General features: G+C 41.5%; 2 protein-coding genes across 4 annotated transcripts in view; both read left to right on the top strand.

Moving 5' to 3' along the window:
- The window catches only part of clstn3 (calsyntenin 3), a 28,476-nt gene extending 24,191 nt beyond the window's left edge, over positions 1 to 4,285 (top strand). The window contains exons 16-19 of the mRNA XM_088409284.1: positions 351 to 496; positions 575 to 704; positions 831 to 1,015; positions 1,942 to 4,285. Of these exons, the coding sequence (XP_088265410.1) occupies positions 351 to 496; positions 575 to 704; positions 831 to 1,015; positions 1,942 to 2,112 (632 nt within the window). The 3' untranslated portion in view covers positions 2,113 to 4,285. The remainder of the gene's footprint in view (positions 1 to 350; positions 497 to 574; positions 705 to 830; positions 1,016 to 1,941) is intronic.
- Positions 4,286 to 5,041: 756 nt separating this feature from the next.
- Positions 5,042 to 17,580, top strand: pex5 (peroxisomal biogenesis factor 5). 3 transcript variants are annotated; one of them, XM_088411604.1, is made up of 17 exons: positions 5,042 to 5,266; positions 7,751 to 7,907; positions 8,586 to 8,624; positions 8,712 to 8,829; positions 8,907 to 9,053; positions 9,910 to 9,994; positions 10,483 to 10,573; positions 10,796 to 10,918; positions 11,491 to 11,604; positions 11,845 to 11,928; positions 12,147 to 12,266; positions 12,335 to 12,478; positions 13,229 to 13,299; positions 14,470 to 14,691; positions 15,528 to 15,693; positions 15,772 to 15,929; positions 16,426 to 17,580. In XM_088411604.1, exons 2-17 carry the CDS (start codon positions 7,794 to 7,796, stop codon positions 16,673 to 16,675), a joined length of 2,046 nt encoding a protein of 681 aa, XP_088267730.1. In that variant the 5' UTR covers positions 5,042 to 5,266; positions 7,751 to 7,793; the 3' UTR covers positions 16,676 to 17,580. The 3 variants fall into 3 exon arrangements, with proteins under 3 accessions (XP_088267730.1, XP_088267731.1, XP_088267733.1); XM_088411605.1 differs by lacking the exon at positions 11,491 to 11,604; XM_088411607.1 differs by lacking the exons at positions 10,796 to 10,918; positions 11,491 to 11,604 and having other exon boundaries at positions 5,043 to 5,266.
- The last annotated feature ends 191 nt before the right edge of the window (positions 17,581 to 17,771 follow it).

Here is a 17,771-nt window from a genome sequence, read left to right as displayed (position 1 = left end):
TTATGTTCACATTATAAGTCCATTTTAAAAAGGATTGTCTTCGGTTTCTCGTCCATTTTTGATAAAGAAGGTAATGTGATGCAAACTGATTCCGAGACTTAAATGACTCGAACTCAGATCATCTCTTTATTGGATTCCTTTTAAAACTGGTTTGACTCAGATGCAGCGTTCACATACAAGATGTGCATCCTAATTCGGATGTAGTAAAGTGATCCATGGAAAAACATTTTCATATTACACTTTTAAAGACAATCCGATTCTTTTTTGGGGGGGTCTACTTTCTGGAGTCTTTTTACGGTACACGTCGCGCCATTTCATCCCCGCCTTCGACTTTTTCTCTGGCTCTCCAGGTGCTGAATCCATCTCGGTATACGAAGACGTCCTTCGCTCGGTCCGCTACCGACTGTCCAGGACCTCGTCCCGCTTCGAGAGACGCTTCCGTCTGTCCTGCTCCGAGATGAACGGCAGATACACCAGCAATGAGCTGACTTTGGAGGTGAGGAGACCTCTCGTGAAACCTTTTGTCAATGCCCAAATTCAATGCCGGATATTGATGTGTGTTTTTCTCTCTTAGGTGAACTTCCTCCACTCGTTGGACAGTATGTACCACCCATCTCACTTGATGGCTTCCCAGCAACAGTTTCTCCATCAACACGCAGGAGAGCTCAGTGGACACGCCTTGCCAAGTCTACATCGCAACTCAGGTGACATCAGATTTTTGAATAGAATAGAATAACGTGTTGTTTTTTTACACAAAACCGCCCCGCAATCCATTCATCTTGGGAGCGATGAGCCATTTTGTTGAAGGGCACGTGGGTGTGGTTTGCCAGTGGTCCCAGGGGCCGCCACCATCATCATCATGGTGTGCGTGGGTTTCCTGGTCGTCATGGTGATCCTGGGCATCTTCCGGATTCGCTCCATCCACCGCCGCAGCGAGGAGGCCCGCGAGGCGGCCAAGGAGGGAGGCGGCCAGTGGGACGACTCCGCGCTCACCATCATCGTTAACCCCATGGAGGTAGAAATCAGCCCGCGTGGGCGCTCTTGTTAGAAAGACGAGGGCTCACTTTAAGATCTTGGCCAGTGGCGGGAAGTACAAGTACTTTGTTATTGTGCTTTGGTAGATTTTTCAAGGTTTATTTGTTTTTACTTCTTACATACATACAAAACACATATCAGTACTTACGGTATGTTCCAACATATTCTTGTTACTTCTGTCAATATCCACAAAGGATAAAATTGAAGGTTAGCTAGCTAAGACTTAAATGTGATATATTTTTTTCAGTAAGTTGGTTGCTTATGTATTTCATCAAAATAAGCATGTTCAAATATTCGCAGATGATAAAACAGAAAGCTAGCTATCTAGCCCTTGAATAGCATTCAAGATGTAATGTATGAGCACGATACAGGTTAATAAAATAAAGTTAACATTCGCAGTGTTTTACATTGTATCCAGCTGCATACTCGTTTTGGCAAAATAGACTTTCTTCTGCACAAATGATGACTTGCTAGCTCTTATATAACATACAACATTTGAATGCGATTTTTTTTTCCCTCAGTGCTCTGAGCGCTACATAAGTCAAATTGAAGTGCGAAACCGTTGTTCCATGTTATCAAAATCAGCATTCTATCAACTTGACTGTAAAATTACTTTTACTTTCTACTGAAGTACTGGAGTTAAATCCGTGCCTATTTTTACACCTCTAACTCTACCTCCACTTAAATACAGGGTATGAATACTTTTACCACCTTTGCTGCTGTCACAATCAATTTTTTTCTGGGAGTTTGACCTGAATATTTTTACGATTGAAACGTTGCTCCTTTCTAAATTATGACTCATCCGCTATTCTTAATATTACCGTACTTCTTATTCGCATAATGCATATTTTATTGCAATTTTTGATTCCTACGACCTCAACATTTCTTTGAACACTGTTGCCGCAGTCCTACGAGTCTCGCCTGGGCATGTCGGCCGACACGGAGGGAGACGGCGAGGAAGAAGAAGAGGAGGAGGAAGAAGAAGAGGAGGTGGCCGAGTCGCCCGGCAACGCCAGCGACGACCAGCGGATCATCTTCAAGAAAGAAGGCCGGGACGGCGGTGCCCGTCGCTACTGAGCTGCATGTAACCCCCCCGCCTGCACCGGTTGTCACGGAAACCAACACCTCTGCGATCATGTACGGAATGTATACCCGCAAAAACACACGACGCACAACACATTCGATGTAATCGTCAGCCACACGACGCCATACGTGACCTATAGCCCAGGACGGGCAGTCGTCCTCCACTTTGATGTTCAGCGGCACAATGTATACACTCGATGTAATCGAACTGTTTGAGCCGCGCCGATGATTTGCGGCGCACCGGTTCGACATCACAAGATGATAATAATAATAATAATAATAATAATGTGTCTGTATAGTGTGATGCTGGATGAATGAGGCTGCTTTATTTCCGGGAAAAAAAAAACAAAACGATTGTATTGTATTTTGTTATTGAACACACTATTGAATCCTTGCGTGAATAAGTACATCGCCACATGCCAACACACACGCACAACTCATTAGACCGAACCACAACGTCTGCGCGCAAGCTGTCTCCTTCTTCTTGTGACCCGGCTTGACACATTCCGTGACGATCGTTTGCCTTTCGGAAGACTTTGATCCGCGAAAGAGACAAAGGGACACGCTCAGAAGAAAAAGTCATACTAATAATCAAGTATTGGGGAGGAATCTGCCAAGAAAATGAAAATAATTGTAGTCTTGTGAAAATGCTCTTAATACAATGAAAAGCCAAGAGGGAAGTGAGAATGAGGAAAAAAAATAAGTGTTTTATGAGAAAATAGCTAGGATATAAAAAAAAACTAATGGCAATTTTCAGGGCTGTCGTCTCAACATGTTTTTTTTTGTCTCGGGCTTGACTCTGACTCCTTGGGATTTGACTCAAATTCGTCTGGAAGTCAAGCCCGAGCTCAACACGTTTTTTTTTTTTCCATTTTTGTTGTCTTGACCTTGACTAAGACTTTCTGGCATTTGATTCGGACCCGAGAATGAAATTCCTATATTTTTTGTGATTGTGATATTAGTATTTTTATTTTGGCTCTTAATTTAATCTAGATTCTGACTCGACTTGGACTCAGAAATGATGGACTTGACTACAGCCAATACAGACAATAAATGGTAATATTAGAAAAAAAAAATCTTGTCAAGAAAATTTCAATTTTAGGAACAAAGTGGTAACGGCAATATACAGTGCTTCTTTTTTGCATTTTTACCAGACTTAAATGATAGCGTATATTGAAAAAAAAACTATAAAAATTGAACAAGAATAAATTTGCATTGGGTCAGTTTTAGGCGATGACATATCTTTTATTAATAATAAACATTTTCTGACAAAATTCAGCAGATAATCGCCCGTGATGTCTCATGGCACCCCGGTTGGGATTCACTCTTCTAACGCATCTCACGTTGACGTCTGGAATGTCTGTAAAACACACGCGCACACCACACCGCCACCCCCCGCTGTCCCCGGAATGTCAGCTCAGCTTGGGCAGTTTTGACTGTATTGATTGTAACGAATTTTCTGTACATACGATGAGAAATATCACAATTATTATTGTTATGAATTATTATGATTGCAGTCACTTTTCAGCACACCAAGAGGAAGCAGATGCTCCTTTCCCTCTTTTTGTTAATCGCCGAGTCCAGCATCGAGAAAATATTACTAGTAGTCTTGGTGAGAATGATCTCTGGCTTGATGAGTGTGTCTTAAAAATATTTTGTGTGTAATAATGTTGTAATTTAAGAATTTGTCAATATAGGAATCACAGAGATGAAAAAAAGGGAGGCATTGTTTGTGATACCTGCAACTGTACATAAACATGACATTGATAACGTTCACACTTTTCTCCATCACTATTCTATTTTACTTCTTCCATCTGATATTTCTTTTTAGTGAACGTAATTGTGCTTCCCACCTGCCCCCCCACAACACCCCCCCCTCCGTGTCTCTTGCTGTCTGTCTGTGTAGCCTATCAATGTGCAGTGCTATTTAAAAAAAAAAATGTCCGTAAATAAAAATAAAGCCTGTTTTTTTTTTTTTTTTTTTTTGCGAGTGTGATGTCACAAAGGAGAGTAAACATTGCATTGAATAACTTATATTGTATTATGCTCACTACTGGAACTTTACCTGTAATTACGTACACAGCGATGATGAGAGACGGATTGTTACCGAGAGATAACTGTCAGACAATGTGACAAAATTCATAATAAAAACAATATATGACGCCTCCATGAGTAGCCTTTTTTTCACACTTTTGGGCGATGTGTATTTTTCTGACAACGCTTGAAAGTGGATGAGGATCTTCACTCCGTCTAGCTGATCATGTCATGTGTGTTGTGTGGGTAATATGTAAATTGAGTTTGAGTTTGAATTCGCTCACTGAGATGTTTTCTGGATCAGCCAGATAACAAACTACCAAAACGAATGATTTTGAACATATATGCAGTATATAAAAAATGTATAGTTGGTACATACAAAAGAAGGAGACAAAATTGCAAATAATGCCAAACGTTTTCGAAAAAACGGAAGAAGCAAACATATTTTTTTATTTCCTATTCAATTTAAGTGTTCTTGTATTATGTTATGGATTAATATTGCTACGCACACACACACACACACGCACACACACACTTACATTTTATATATATATATATATATATATATATATATATATATATATATATATATATATATATTTCCGATACACTTCATAAATAGCTAGAACTATTGACTTGGTCACGTAATTTGCGGAACAACTTGTACGCTATCAGAAAATTTAGTTAGATAAAGTTTAACGTTTTAGTTAAACTTTCATCTCAATATGCAATATTGAACTGTCGTCTTGTTTTGGCTCCTGGTGAACAACTATTGAACTTTGATATTTTACGACAAATATTTAGACGTACGTAAATAATTCGGCAAGTTCATGCGCGGGTATACGTATACGTAAATCCATTGAAGAATACGAACCCGACGTTGTCAGACAAGAGCTTCTTCTTCGGGTTAACGTGTCGTGCACTGTGCGGTGTGTCATGGAGGTGGAAGGTGAATAAAGGAGCCGCGTTTAGAACATCGCACATCGGAGGATTTCGGGGCTGCTCCCGTGAAACATGATGACAGCCTAACGGCGTCAACTTTAATCTCGACGCGGTTGAAAAAGCACCACAGAGAGCGCGGCGGCGAGCTTCCGGGAAGCAGCTTCAGTCGGCGGTGAGTTGAACCTCACGCTAGCCGTCCCTTGGTGCGTCTTCGGCGGCGGGCTGACTTGTTCCGCACCGCTAGTTGTGGTTGTTAGCCTTGTAGCTAGTTAGCTTAGCCAGCTAACACTTAGCTTGCTATTGTTGGCTGCGGTTTGATTCGTTTACGAATATTGCTGCCTTTGTAGTCATTTTAATAATCAGCTTATTACCAAAATTATAATAATGTTAATGTTTCTGGATAATTGCATAATTAAGCATCGAGATCCCTGTTGAAATATTTGACAATGAATCTTGTCAGTAGTACCTCAGTTTTGCCCTTTACTTTTGTGTACATGGTTTTTATTAAACATGCATATTCATTCATCGGAGTGTTGTTTTTGTTGTTTTTTTACTGTGCATTAACTCAATATAATACTATAACGATACCCAGCTTTGTGATATTAGATACCACCGTATTTATCATTGTTATTGGAAGTGTTTTAAAATGACACTGCGTCATTCCAAGGGTTTTATCCAATATTTTGATGCTTCTAATAGTCAATACAAATGTACATTATGTACTGAATTATCCATTAAGTGTAATTGCGAGTTTGGATACTTGTTTGTCTACTTATGTAACCTGCCTGGTCCAAGGTGTACTCGGCCACTCACCTTGACTCAACTTGGCTCCAATTCACATCACACTGTGACCTGGTGACCCTCAATGAGGACAAGTGCCTCGCAAAATTAAAGGACATGAGCAAATGATGTATTTGCAACAAAAATACTGTATTGGATTCGATTACATCTGTTTTGTGCAGTGAGTGCAGTCTGCAATGTGTATTAATAACTTCTCATCCTCTTACTTCCATCCCTATCATCGTTTCACCTCCGTGTGAATCAGTGCTTAACGTTTAGTCACAGCCTGTCTGTAATTGATAACAGAAGAAGCAGTCTTCTTTAGTGTGACGCGTTACATGCGTGCAGGAGTTGAAAAATGTACCGGGCGTGATTTATATTCCTGATGGTTCATTTTTGGAAATTGTAACTCATCTCCCGGGGAGTGGAGTTGAGTAGGCCAAACCCAACTGTTGATTGGGTTTCATTGTGAGGCTACTGTACTGCAGACTCAGAATTAGATTGATTACTTTTTATCTGCGTATAGAGACGCACGGGCCACTACAAAATGCTGCATTTCCAAATTACAGATGTTTTTAAAAAGAAAATCATCATCTTAATGAGATAGTACACTTACTTAGCCAATTTCACAATAATAAAATATTTTGTCTGATTTTGTCTATGATCAATTTGATGAGAAAATTGTTTATGTACAATCAATACTTCCAAAAGCACGTTTTGCCACTTGCTGTCGACTTAAAATGACATCACATGTGCTGAAGGCTCAGGAAATGACCAATCACAGCTCAGCTTTTGAGTTTCACATGACAAAACAGCTTATTTGTGATTGGCTGTTCCTTGAGCGCAGTTTATTTAATTAATTCAAAATAATTGATTACTTTAGTAGTTGAGGAAGTAAAGTAATTGATTAGTTTTACCTAAGTATTTGATAACTTTGGTACTTATCACATAATGAATTTGAGTAATTAAGTACTTAATTTGGTACTCCATTTACTCATTCACTTCCAGCTGCAGAAAAATGTATTGTGACGTCTATCGCCGTCATTGGCAGCGAATGGGTTAAATGTTCTTTGAGGAAATGACAAATTAGGCCTGCGTTCTAAAATAGATTTTAGACGTGTATAGCCGTCGTTGGCAATGAGTGGCTTAATTTATTAGCAAACATTTTAGACCTTTCTTCAGCCCAACAATTCAAAAGAAAAAAACATGAGAAAAAAATACAAATAAATACTTGGGATACATTGTCTGTACTCCAAAAAATCAAAAATGTTCCCATAAGCGGTATTTGCTTGGCAAATGTTACAAACTGTATTTTTATACTTTACGGTGATCATTGATTAACATTGATGAACCTGTTGTTTTTTTTTCTCAGTTGTGCTGGACTTTTATTACAGTTTATGTTTTTTAGTTTGGTTTTGTTGCTCCTGTTGCATATTATAGTCTGGGAGTCTGTTCAATATAACATGCTTTTATTTAAGCTTTGAAAAACAAAGCACAAAGTCAGTTCGTAGCAAAACTGGCGGAGCGTGTCTGTGCGTGTACTTTGCATGTGCGTGTGTGTGTGTGCGCATGTGTGTGTGCTGGCCCATCGCAGCCTCATTATTCATGGCTGAGCCTAACAAGGAAATGACACGGAAAACAGCAGATGGAGCTTTAACTCTGTTATGTGGCAAAAAGATAACTGGGGCACGGATTTTGCCTGACTTGGCCTTTCAGCTGTTAAAAGCGAAAAGTCACGGAAAACATGTTCACTCGCATTATTTAAATGTGAAACACTAATCCCTTTCTTTTACCTGGTAAAATTCGGACCGTTTGTATAAACTTCAACGTTTAATCCGGACCAAAGCCAACAAATGAATCGATGATCTCCTCTCAGTTATCAGGTGGCCCGATCGGGATTGCCTCATCCTTGTGTTGCCATGGCGATGCGGGAGCTGGTGGAGGCAGAATGCGGCGGGGCCAATCCGCTCATGAAGTTGACCGGTCACATGACCAAGGAAGGCGGGGCATGGCGGCACCGCGCCACACCCACGGTGAGCGCGCTTTTCGAAATTGCCAATGTAATAAATGATCGATTATCTTTTTCTGGTTAACTTTATTCATCTTAATAAAGAAAAATAATTGATTTTTCTGTTAACTTTATGAGGATCGCATTTTTATTATTTATATTTTATTGCATTTGCGGTATATGAATAACCCAGCAAAACGCTTTCTGATTTTATCCGTCTTCGGAGTCGGCCATTTTGACACTTGAAAGTACATCACAATTGCTCAGGTAACAACCAATGACTTTGGTCATGTGACATTTGCAAGCTGAGCCGTGATTGGTCGTCACCTGGGCCCTGAGCAACTGTGATGTCATTTTCAGTTGACAGCAAGTGGCAAAACGGCCGCACCAGGTATATTTTGCTGCTTAATTTATATTTCGCAACCACAATATTATCATATTACTGTGTGTAGACTGGTCAGGCACATAGAACATATTATTATTATTAAAATAACATCTTGGGGTTTGATTTCCCTTTTAAAAATCAAACAATTTGCTTAAAAACATTTCAATGTTTTTTAAAATGTGGATGGGAATATTTCTCTTTACTCTGAAAATGCATATCGGCTCCAAGTATCAATTATCGACCTCCTGACTGCCAATATCTCTATCGGGCCTGAAAATTATTCAACATATCTCATACTTCCATTTGATTTCATCCTAGATTGCTGCAACCCCCATTGAAATCGCAACAGAAGACGAGGTCAGCGCTCATGTTTTGACTTCTCCGGTGTTACAAAACTTGAAATGTGTTCAAAGCTAAGCTAACGTATTTTCGGGACGCTCCCAGCTGGTCAATGAATTCCTTCAGGCACCCCCGCGTCCCCCGCATACCTTCGACATGGGTCAGCTGCTGGAGGAAATGCAGCAGATCGACCAGCAGAGCTACAGGCAGGCCCCGCAGAGAGGTACTATGGTTTTTTGGGGTCACTCAACTCACCTCACCCCGTCCAGCCCGAGCGCAATGTTTACCGTGGCGTCACAGCTCCAGACGTGGCGGCTTTGGCTCTGTCGGGCGACTGGGCGGCAGAGTTCATCTCCGGCTCGGATTCCGCCTCCGCGCCGGGTCTGGGCGCGCTCGGAGACGCGGCCGACGCCGACTGGACCAAAGAATTCATCGCCCAGGCTGCAGGTAAGTTGACACTGTAAACAAAGGATATTAAACATAATATTGGCTCATTCCCAGAGCTGTTCTCATCTTTGTGTGAGAGGTGAACCATGTACTCTTTCATCATGTCGTTTTTTTTTTTTTCATATAACTATTTTTGTTTCTGTTGTATTTGGCACAATGGTTTTATTTCACACAATGCAGGAATGCTGCTTTAATGTGAATTATATTACAACCAAATCACCTATCTACTACTTCCTTATAATCTCTGTTGACGCTGCTTTTTGCGTTATTTATTTGTATCCGATTCATATTTCCTCAAACAGACGCCATATCCCCAAGTAGAGGTGGAATGACTCGATTTTGTCTGTCAACTATAATGTGGTGAAAGTCAAGTTGATGTTGGTTCATTGTTTTTTTTTTTTTTTTTTTCTCGCACAGTACTTTTTTTTTGTGCCATGAACCAGTTTCACATACAACAATATTTCAAAGAAATGAATGAGGTGTCACCCCCCAAAAATCTGAATGATTAGTTAAACATCGATTGGTCAACTAGGTGACTAATCAGTTCAACCATTGCCATTTTCTTTTCCTCTTTGCATGTGCTCAATGAAATTCAATTGTATCTTGAGTTATAAGGATCCCAATATATTATTTAAAAAATTACATTGTACAAATCTTGCCTAAATAAAGCTTCATGCTCATTACTCGCCCTGATACTGCCAACGGTAATCAAACACCCTCAAGAAAGTAATTAGAAGATACATCTTGTATGTTGATGTGCTACCTTTACATAGCTATAAACCTGCACTTTTTCCCCAGGAAATTTAATATGAAGTTCCTTACTGGGTGGTCTTGGCACGTATGTTTTCCCTTTAAGATCCTGGCCGCTGGGCAGAGGAATATCTGGAACAGTCGGAGGAGAAGCTGTGGCTGGGAGACTTTGGAGACAAGGAGAGCGAATGGTGCGCAAGTTTTTCTTAAATGTTATGATGTAAAATGGAAAGAAAACGGATCAAGCCAAATCATCCATCCCATAGAGCTTTTTATTACCACGGAGCGGTCAATGCTTGAGAATTTTATAACGTTCTCTGTAAAATTCTCAAGTTTTTGTTCATTTTGTTCAGTCAGTTTTGTTCAAATTAATTTGCTCTTATTTTGAAAATAAAAATGTACTGTTCCTATCATGACATTAAAAGCATTAAATAGTATTTAAACCGTGTTAACTAGTTCAATCCACAAAATATTTGTAATAGTCCACATATTCAATCCCATGTACTTATTTATTTATTTTAAAAAAAATCAAGCATTTGGCTAAGGAAGGGTCTAAAAATAACTGGTACCAAATGAATTAAGTAATAATACGTCACCCCCATATCAGAAGCACTGGTATAGACTTTCCAATATATATATTGATAATAACAACGGTTGTCATCTCTCGTGACTTTACCAGGACAAAGGAATACCAACCAGGAGAGGAATTAAGACAAACGGCCAATGAGCTCGTCTCCAAGGTGAACGACCCCAAGTTACAAAACACAGAGGTGAGCGTCCATTTCCTGTTGGACCATTCGCTAATGTGACCCCCCCCATACACATCGATCGCTCTACTCGCTTTCCTTTCCTTTATACTCATCTTTGGGTGCTGTGGACATTTATTTTCTTATCTTAGTAGGCTATCAGCATTATAAAGCCATAGTAATAGTCAATGGTGATATACATTTTTTTTTTTTGTTTTCTGTTGCTCTTCACTCACGGCGGCGTAGTTCCTGCGGTTCATTAGGCAAATTGGCGAGGGCAGTGTGACAGTGGAGAGCAGGACAGACAAACAACTGACAGATAAAGCTCAGGCCGAGGAGGCTCGCAACTGGGCTTCCAACCTCAATCAGGTACGAGCTGCTTGCCACGAGGAATACGTGACAATTGCCCCGCCCCACCCCCCACCCCCAATAAGGAAAGCATAACATTTTCCGCCAAACAAGCCACGGCTCCTCTTCCTTATGCGAATCTTGCACTATATTATTTTGCGCATATTAACTTGAGTTGCTTCAAATTGTAAACTGTGATTTCGTTTCACTGTGGTGTTCGCTTTCTGCGAGTGAAAAAAAAAGGATGAAGCTAAACGTCTCTGGATTTCCCCCCCTTCAAATGGCTATAGAAGTCCATTTGTGCCAAGAAATGACAGAACAAATTTAAATCACTTTTGCTCCTTCTGCTTTGGCTGCTCATCTGTTTTTTTTTTCCCTTGGTTTGATAAAACCGTGTTCCCCTGCCAGAAATGATTACTGTACTACACAGCGCATGTTTTTGTGATGAACACCACAGGCCTCTAACTTTGCCATGTACTCTTCCCGTTTTTGACCCCCGGATTAACAAGCGCAAATCATCTCCCTCCCGCACTGACCCCATAAAAACCTCCCAAACTCCGTCCTGTTCCTTCCTTCTCCTCGCCTCGGCATAGTTCCTGATGGAAACGGGGGGAGGGAGTCTTCCCTTGGAAACCACAGAGAGGATTGAGAAGATTGACAAAGCTAAAGCTAAGCAGGCACAGCAGTGGGCCAAGGTCGTCAGGCAGGTAGGAGCGAGCGCCACGCTCGTGCCGCTGCAGCCTTCTAGTTTGCCAGACGCGCATGCACCCGCCAGTGCATTTGCAATCTTAAGCAGCAAGTACAAAGAAGAAAACTCGGCCTCCCGTCCTTCCGCTTGCCGTTATTTTTGTTTTTCCCGACGTATTCTTCCCGCCCTTTCCATCCCCACCTCGAAACGAGCGCGTAAAACTCTCAATAAGCCGCCTCGTTGTCGCTTTCTTCTTCAGGTGTCGCAGGAGTCGGCCGAAGCCTGGGTGGACGAGTTCACCGCAGCCGGACCGGATTTCCACCAAGCCAAAGCCGCGGTGGAGGTGAGTCGGCGCCAAGCGATGAACCGCGATGCTAATTGGATGCAGGGAGAAGCCTGGACGGGAAGGAGGAAGATCTCGGGATGAATTATGGGATTTAAAGAGCCCAGTCGAGGCGGGGAAATTCCTCCGCCTCTTCCCCCTGCTCGTAAATCACTTTTTCAAGCCGTGTGCGCCATGTGTAAAATTCTTTTTTTTTTTCCCCTTTTCTTTTTTTGAAGAGCGATGTGGATTTCTGGGAGAAGCTGCAGCAGGAGTGGGAGGAGATGGCCAAACGGGACGCGGAGAGTCACCCGTGGCTGTCGGACTACGATCAGCTGCTCAGCTCGTCTTACGACAAGGTGGCCGTCCCGTTTGAGTTTCAGCCTGGCAGAATTTCAACCCCTCCCTTTGCTCGTCCTCCTTTCAGGGTTATCAGTTTGAAGAGGACAACCCCTACTTGTCCCACCAGGACCCTCTGACGGAGGGCTTGAAGAGGATGGAGGCGGGCGACATCCCCGGCGCCGTTCGCTTTTTTGAAAGCGCAGTACAGAAAGAACCAGACAACCAGCTGGTGAGCTAGCAAAATCTTAAGATAGCAAGCAGGGCCCGCATTAATCGGCTGATATTAGCTCTTTTTTTTTTTCTCTTTATTTTTTTGTTTTTATTTTTTTGCATTCATTCCTATCAGCGAAAAAAAAATCTTCCGATTGTTTTCACAGTTAGCACAAAGCACCCAAAAAGCCGTAAAAATACAAAAGAGGGAAAAATAGTAGAAGAAACTAGCCTATATCTTATCTGGTTGCTGGATTACATTGGTTGTTTTTTTGTTTTTTTTCCGTCCATGTTTTACAAACATGTAGCAACGCAACTATTTCACCACGTGCATAACTAAGGAGCTAATTATTATTTTCATAATCTCTTTACTCTAGATTATTTTGTTGATTAATTGGATTTTCATGAACATTTGAATTGTTTTTAAATAAGAACTTACTGATACTTGATTTCGATACTCGCCCATCCCTAATTATTGGTTATTATAACCGTTTATTTTTGATAACTCGTCAGCTGATTTCTGCGTCTATAAAATTTATCTTAGTAAATATTGCTCCTTTTCTCACTTTTTTTTTATGTTGGCTAATTTGTTCTTAAGGAAAAGACTTAGCACATCCACGCCATAGGAAGATTGCTGATTGTAATATTTCTGCGACACGTGCACCCGACTTAGCTCAATAGTTCTGTCTTTGATGATATGATTTAATGTTTTTCCAGCCAGGAACATATTTACAATCATTGTTTTGTGTTGCATTTTTGGTGGTTGCAGGCTTGGCAATATCTGGGAACATGTCAAGCGGAAAACGAGCAAGAATTTGCTGCCATCAGCGCCCTCCGTAGGTCAGTTGTAAACATTGATTACCTGCACTTAGAGTAGGGGCGGGCAATTAATTTTCCCAAGGGGCCCTGTGAGAGTGGAATATTTGTCCGGCGTTCGTTTATGCGTATTTTATGAAGCAACCGTCTTGAACCAAGGACCCGCTCTGTTTTAATATTTTTGCTCGCTGCATCATACTGACAGCTCTTTTCATTGTTTTGATCAGGGCCCGACTGATTATTGGCCAGATGATTTAATATACAAAGGCAAAAAATAAGCAGCCATTTTTTGATTCTTTTAATTTTTTTTACCTTGATGTATTGTAACCATTTAGAAGAATTGCATACAAGTAACACTAGGCATTTATTGCATATAAATCCATTGAATAAATCAAAGGATTTTGTTTTGGAAATGCATTGGTGGAAAATAAATATTTTATTCATTATACTGTATATTTTTGTTTTAATTCCACAGATTACTCATTACATTTTTCTGCCAAAAATCATCATCGGCATCAGCCATTCAAAAAAAAAAGAAAATCCATATAGCTCGGGCCCAAGTTTTGAGTCGCATGTTTTCATTCGTTTTTGTGGTTGTCGATTATTGTTTAGCTACTTCTATGAGGTTTTAACAAATGTTTACTTTCACAATAGTTAACATTATAGCAAACCCTCACTTAAAATATGAGCACATTTTTTTTATTTCTGTAGTCATAGAGCCAAAATCTGTAATATCAAAGCACCTTGAGCAAAAACTAAGCCAGGAGTAGAAGTTTTGTTTGAAAATCCCACATGCAGCACAAAGCCGCAGCTATATTTCAGTCCCGTCTCACGAGATGAGCTTTTATCCTTGGATCCAGAAGGACTTCCCAGGTCTGGATGGAACTTTGCCTGCTTTTAGCTGTTAAGGTCCTTGGTGGTGACACATGACAAACGGCGAGGTCTGCGCAGGCTCGTGATGATTGATGTGCTTTTTATAGTCATCTATTGCCGAGGAGTCGTGTTGAAAATGAGCGATTGTAAAACAAAGTGTGTGGCGCGAGATCTTCAAGGTGCTTTTCCGCAGGCGCTCCAGTCTCGTGATTTAACATTTCAGTAAGCCAGGTCGGAGTTATTGCTCCAAGGGCTTTGAAAAAGACAGCGTTCATAAATACCGTATCGGTAACAACGCGCTTTGGCCGTCTGCTCCTTCAGATGTGTGGAACTGAAAAAGGACAACCTGACCGCTCTGATGGCGCTGGCCGTCAGCTTCACCAACGAGTCGCTGCACCGGCAGGCCTGCGAGACGCTGCGCGACTGGCTCAAGCACAACCCCGAGTACGCCGCCGTCTGGGAGCAGCACGAGCGGGAACGCCAGCAGGACGCCTCCCGGGAGAGGGACAAGGAGAGGGAGCGCTTTGGCTCTTTGCTGCCCGAGTGAGTAGCGAGCTCCTAGTTGCTGTTATACTGCCCTCAGGTGGCCAGCGTGCAAACAGCAGAGGGAGCGGCGCAATGTCTATTGAAATGAGGCAAAATGTGACATAAATCAATTACGCTTCTTTATTTTTAGTTAGCATCATTCCCATTTCATAATGTATTACAATCTTCAATATTTTGTTCAAAAAGAATCTAAATTGTGTTCAAAGAAAGGAAAAGCTGTTTTTATTTGCCTTAATCGGGGCAAGGCAATAAATGAAATTCATTTGATTAATTGGTCATTTTAAAAATCATGTCATTGAATGCTGGATGATTTACAAGAGGTCTTCACGATAGCCAGTAGCTACTTAATGTTGATTTTTAACCAAGTTATGCACAAGCTCTGAATGTTAAGTTGACATCAAAAGCGATTTAAAAACAGTGTAGATTATTTCTGTCTCAACACATTGCTCAGGATTTATTTTTGAATAAACAGATGTTTGGCTTTTATTTCTTTTATTTAAATGAGTTGAAATTGTAACGCTCCAGAATGACTTGCAACAATCGAGATTTTACGTTATTGCCCTGCCTTAACTCCAATTATTTCAAAGACTGATGTTTTAGAGCTGTCATTTTTAAGACCGTGATGATTTTGATCAAGATTATCATTGTCATAATCTAGTATTGGCCTCGTATTGTAGAACTATTTTTCCCCCATTTTAAATCTCGGAAACATTATTGTTTTTTTGGGGTGGCTAGAACAGATCGATGGCTTTTCAGTTGATTTCAATGGTGGAAAATGATTTGAGCGTGATCACGAAACAAATGAAGCTTGCATGTCTTCCATCCTCTGCCAGGTCCTTATTTACGGACGTGCAGACTTTGTTCCTGCGCGCGGCTAACATGGACCCTGCGCAGGTGGACCCCCAGCTGCAGTGCGGCCTGGGAGTCCTCTTTAACCTCAGCGGCGAGTACGATAAAGCGGTGGACTGCTTCACTGCGGCGCTTTCCGTCACACCGCAGGTGAGTTGACACATCTTATGCGAGATCTGTGCATGTGGTCAGCATGAACACCTTCTTTATCCGCCATGCGTCTTTCAGGACTACTTGCTGTGGAACAAGCTGGGCGCCACGCTGGCCAACGGCAGCCGCTCTGAGGAGGCCGTGGCCGCCTACAGGAGAGCCCTGGAATTGCAGCCAGGCTTCGTCCGCAGTCGCTACAACCTCGGAATCAGTTGCGTCAATTTAGGAGCACACAGGTGATTACTGACACGCATCAACATACACATTTCCTAACAAGGCTATTATGTTTTATTTGCACCATTAAAAGTTAATTAAAAGAAGATTTTTTTTTATTGCTATGACTGACTGTTGACTAGTCCATGGTTTACAATGCCTCTAGCACAAAGTCAGTTGGGATGCCTTGGTCACATTTTTTTTGTTTTTGCACCCTCGTCACCTGAATTTGAAAATCTGCCTATACCGAATCCCTAGTATTAAGCATCACATAACAAATTGTCCAGTACGCATGCTTCTTGCACTTTTTTATTTTTTTAACAAAACTGTGTCAACCTGATGTCTTTCATTTATGGCTGGTGGAGGAGTGGTTTAAACCAAGTCAAACATTTAAAGGCTATTGGAATAAAATCTTTCCTTTGCTGCTGGACCACTCAGTGGGTGCAGTAAAGTCTTCTGTGCACTAGATGGCACCATAATTCAGATCCTTCGATCGCTCATTGTGTCCTCCATGCGCAGGGAGGCGGTGGAGCACTTTCTGGAAGCGCTGTCGCTCCAGCGGCAGGCCGCCGCCGGCGCGGAGCCGAGGGCGGCGAGGGGCCCCGGCGGCGCCGCCGCCACCGTCATGTCAGACAACATCTGGTCCACGCTACGCATGGCTCTCAGCATGATGGGCGAGAGCTCGCTGTACTCGGCCGCCGACCGCCGCGACCTGGACACGTTACTTGCCCACTTCTGTCAAAGAGAGGTGGAGGGCGGGCCCCAATGAAGGTTGGCTCCGGGGGGCCCGGTTCCGTGCGAATGCGGAGAAACATGTTTGGGACCGCAAGACGAAGAAGAGTGAGGGAGAGACTCTCGGAATTGTCCTCCTATCATCGACCGGTGCCCTTCCGGTACAACTGCAGTATTAGTATCAGCCAAGCCAAGCACATTGGTTTTATTTTGCGTATCTGACAGTCATGGTGGCTCCTTTTACAATAATGCTAATGCTGCCGCCTTAAAAAGAAGTTGTATGTAGAGCCCAGCATGGTTATTATGTACAGTAAATACCATCATGCACCACTTTTAGTCACAAGTACTTGCATAATGGAACGGATTTCAGTTATTCTGTTTTTTTTTTGTATAAACGTTATTTAATTTCTTTCGTAATCAGTTACAAGCCAGGCCCTTGAAGTGAACGCCTGTAAAACATACGCACGCGCCCGTGCCTGTGTGCGCGAGCGCAAATGGGAGAAAATGTTTGTTCATGAAAGTGATCTAAGAGCGTTTGTGTATATGGATTTGTTTTCATGAGAAAGTGTGTGTGAGAGGGAGTAATGTCATGAGATGATTTTTTTGGTGAATGTTTGAGTGATATTATGTGGCCAAGTTTGTGATAGAAGACTATGAGAGTTTGTGCATATGTGTGTTTGTTTTCATGAGAAACTGCGTGTGTGTACAGGATCGAGGCACGTTGAGAGATCAGATAATATTTGTGTAATATGATTGGTTCCCTGTGGGGTCCCCTCTCTCATTCAACTTTCTCATCGAACACTTTGCTCTCTTGTGAATTGAATTTTCCTCATAACTAGTATTGTAATTGTTGCACTGTTATTGTTTTCAGGCGACTGATGGCCTGGCTGCAATGTTTAATACTGTATAATAATCAGCAATAAAGCTTGGATTTTAAAATTCTTATGTTTTAGTTTTGTTTCATACAAAGTTATACATGGTGGCCAAAAGTATCAATATGCAATTATTTTCATGTTTTTCTACATAATTTATATGGCCCATTTGTACATTGTAACTCATTCAATCCCAAAGACTTTTTTTCAATACCTGGTACTTATTTGTATATACAGTACATTTGTTTCTATAAAAACGTA

The sequence above is a fragment of the Hippichthys cyanospilos genome, chromosome 3 (assembly GCF_059441005.1).
Source record: "Hippichthys cyanospilos isolate Australia breed blue-spotted pipefish chromosome 3, RoL_Hcya_1.0, whole genome shotgun sequence".
NCBI classification, from domain to species: Eukaryota; Metazoa; Chordata; class Actinopteri; order Syngnathiformes; family Syngnathidae; genus Hippichthys; species Hippichthys cyanospilos.
The sequence above is the reverse complement of the archived record's forward strand: the minus strand, read 5'-3'. Positions and strand labels throughout refer to the sequence as shown.

What these genes read in the sequence shown, in the direction of transcription:
- pex5 (XM_088411604.1), top strand. Translation starts at nt 7,794, where the DNA reads ATGGCGATGCGGGAGCTGGTGGAGGCAGAATGCGGCGGGGCCAATCCG. An exon ending in AAATCGCAACAGAAGACGAG is followed by an intron (nt 8,625 to 8,711) that starts GTCAGCGCTCAT and finishes GGACGCTCCCAG; the next exon opens with CTGGTCAATGAATTCCTTCA. An exon ending in ATTCATCGCCCAGGCTGCAG is followed by an intron (nt 9,054 to 9,909) that starts GTAAGTTGACAC and finishes TTTCCCTTTAAG; the next exon opens with ATCCTGGCCGCTGGGCAGAG.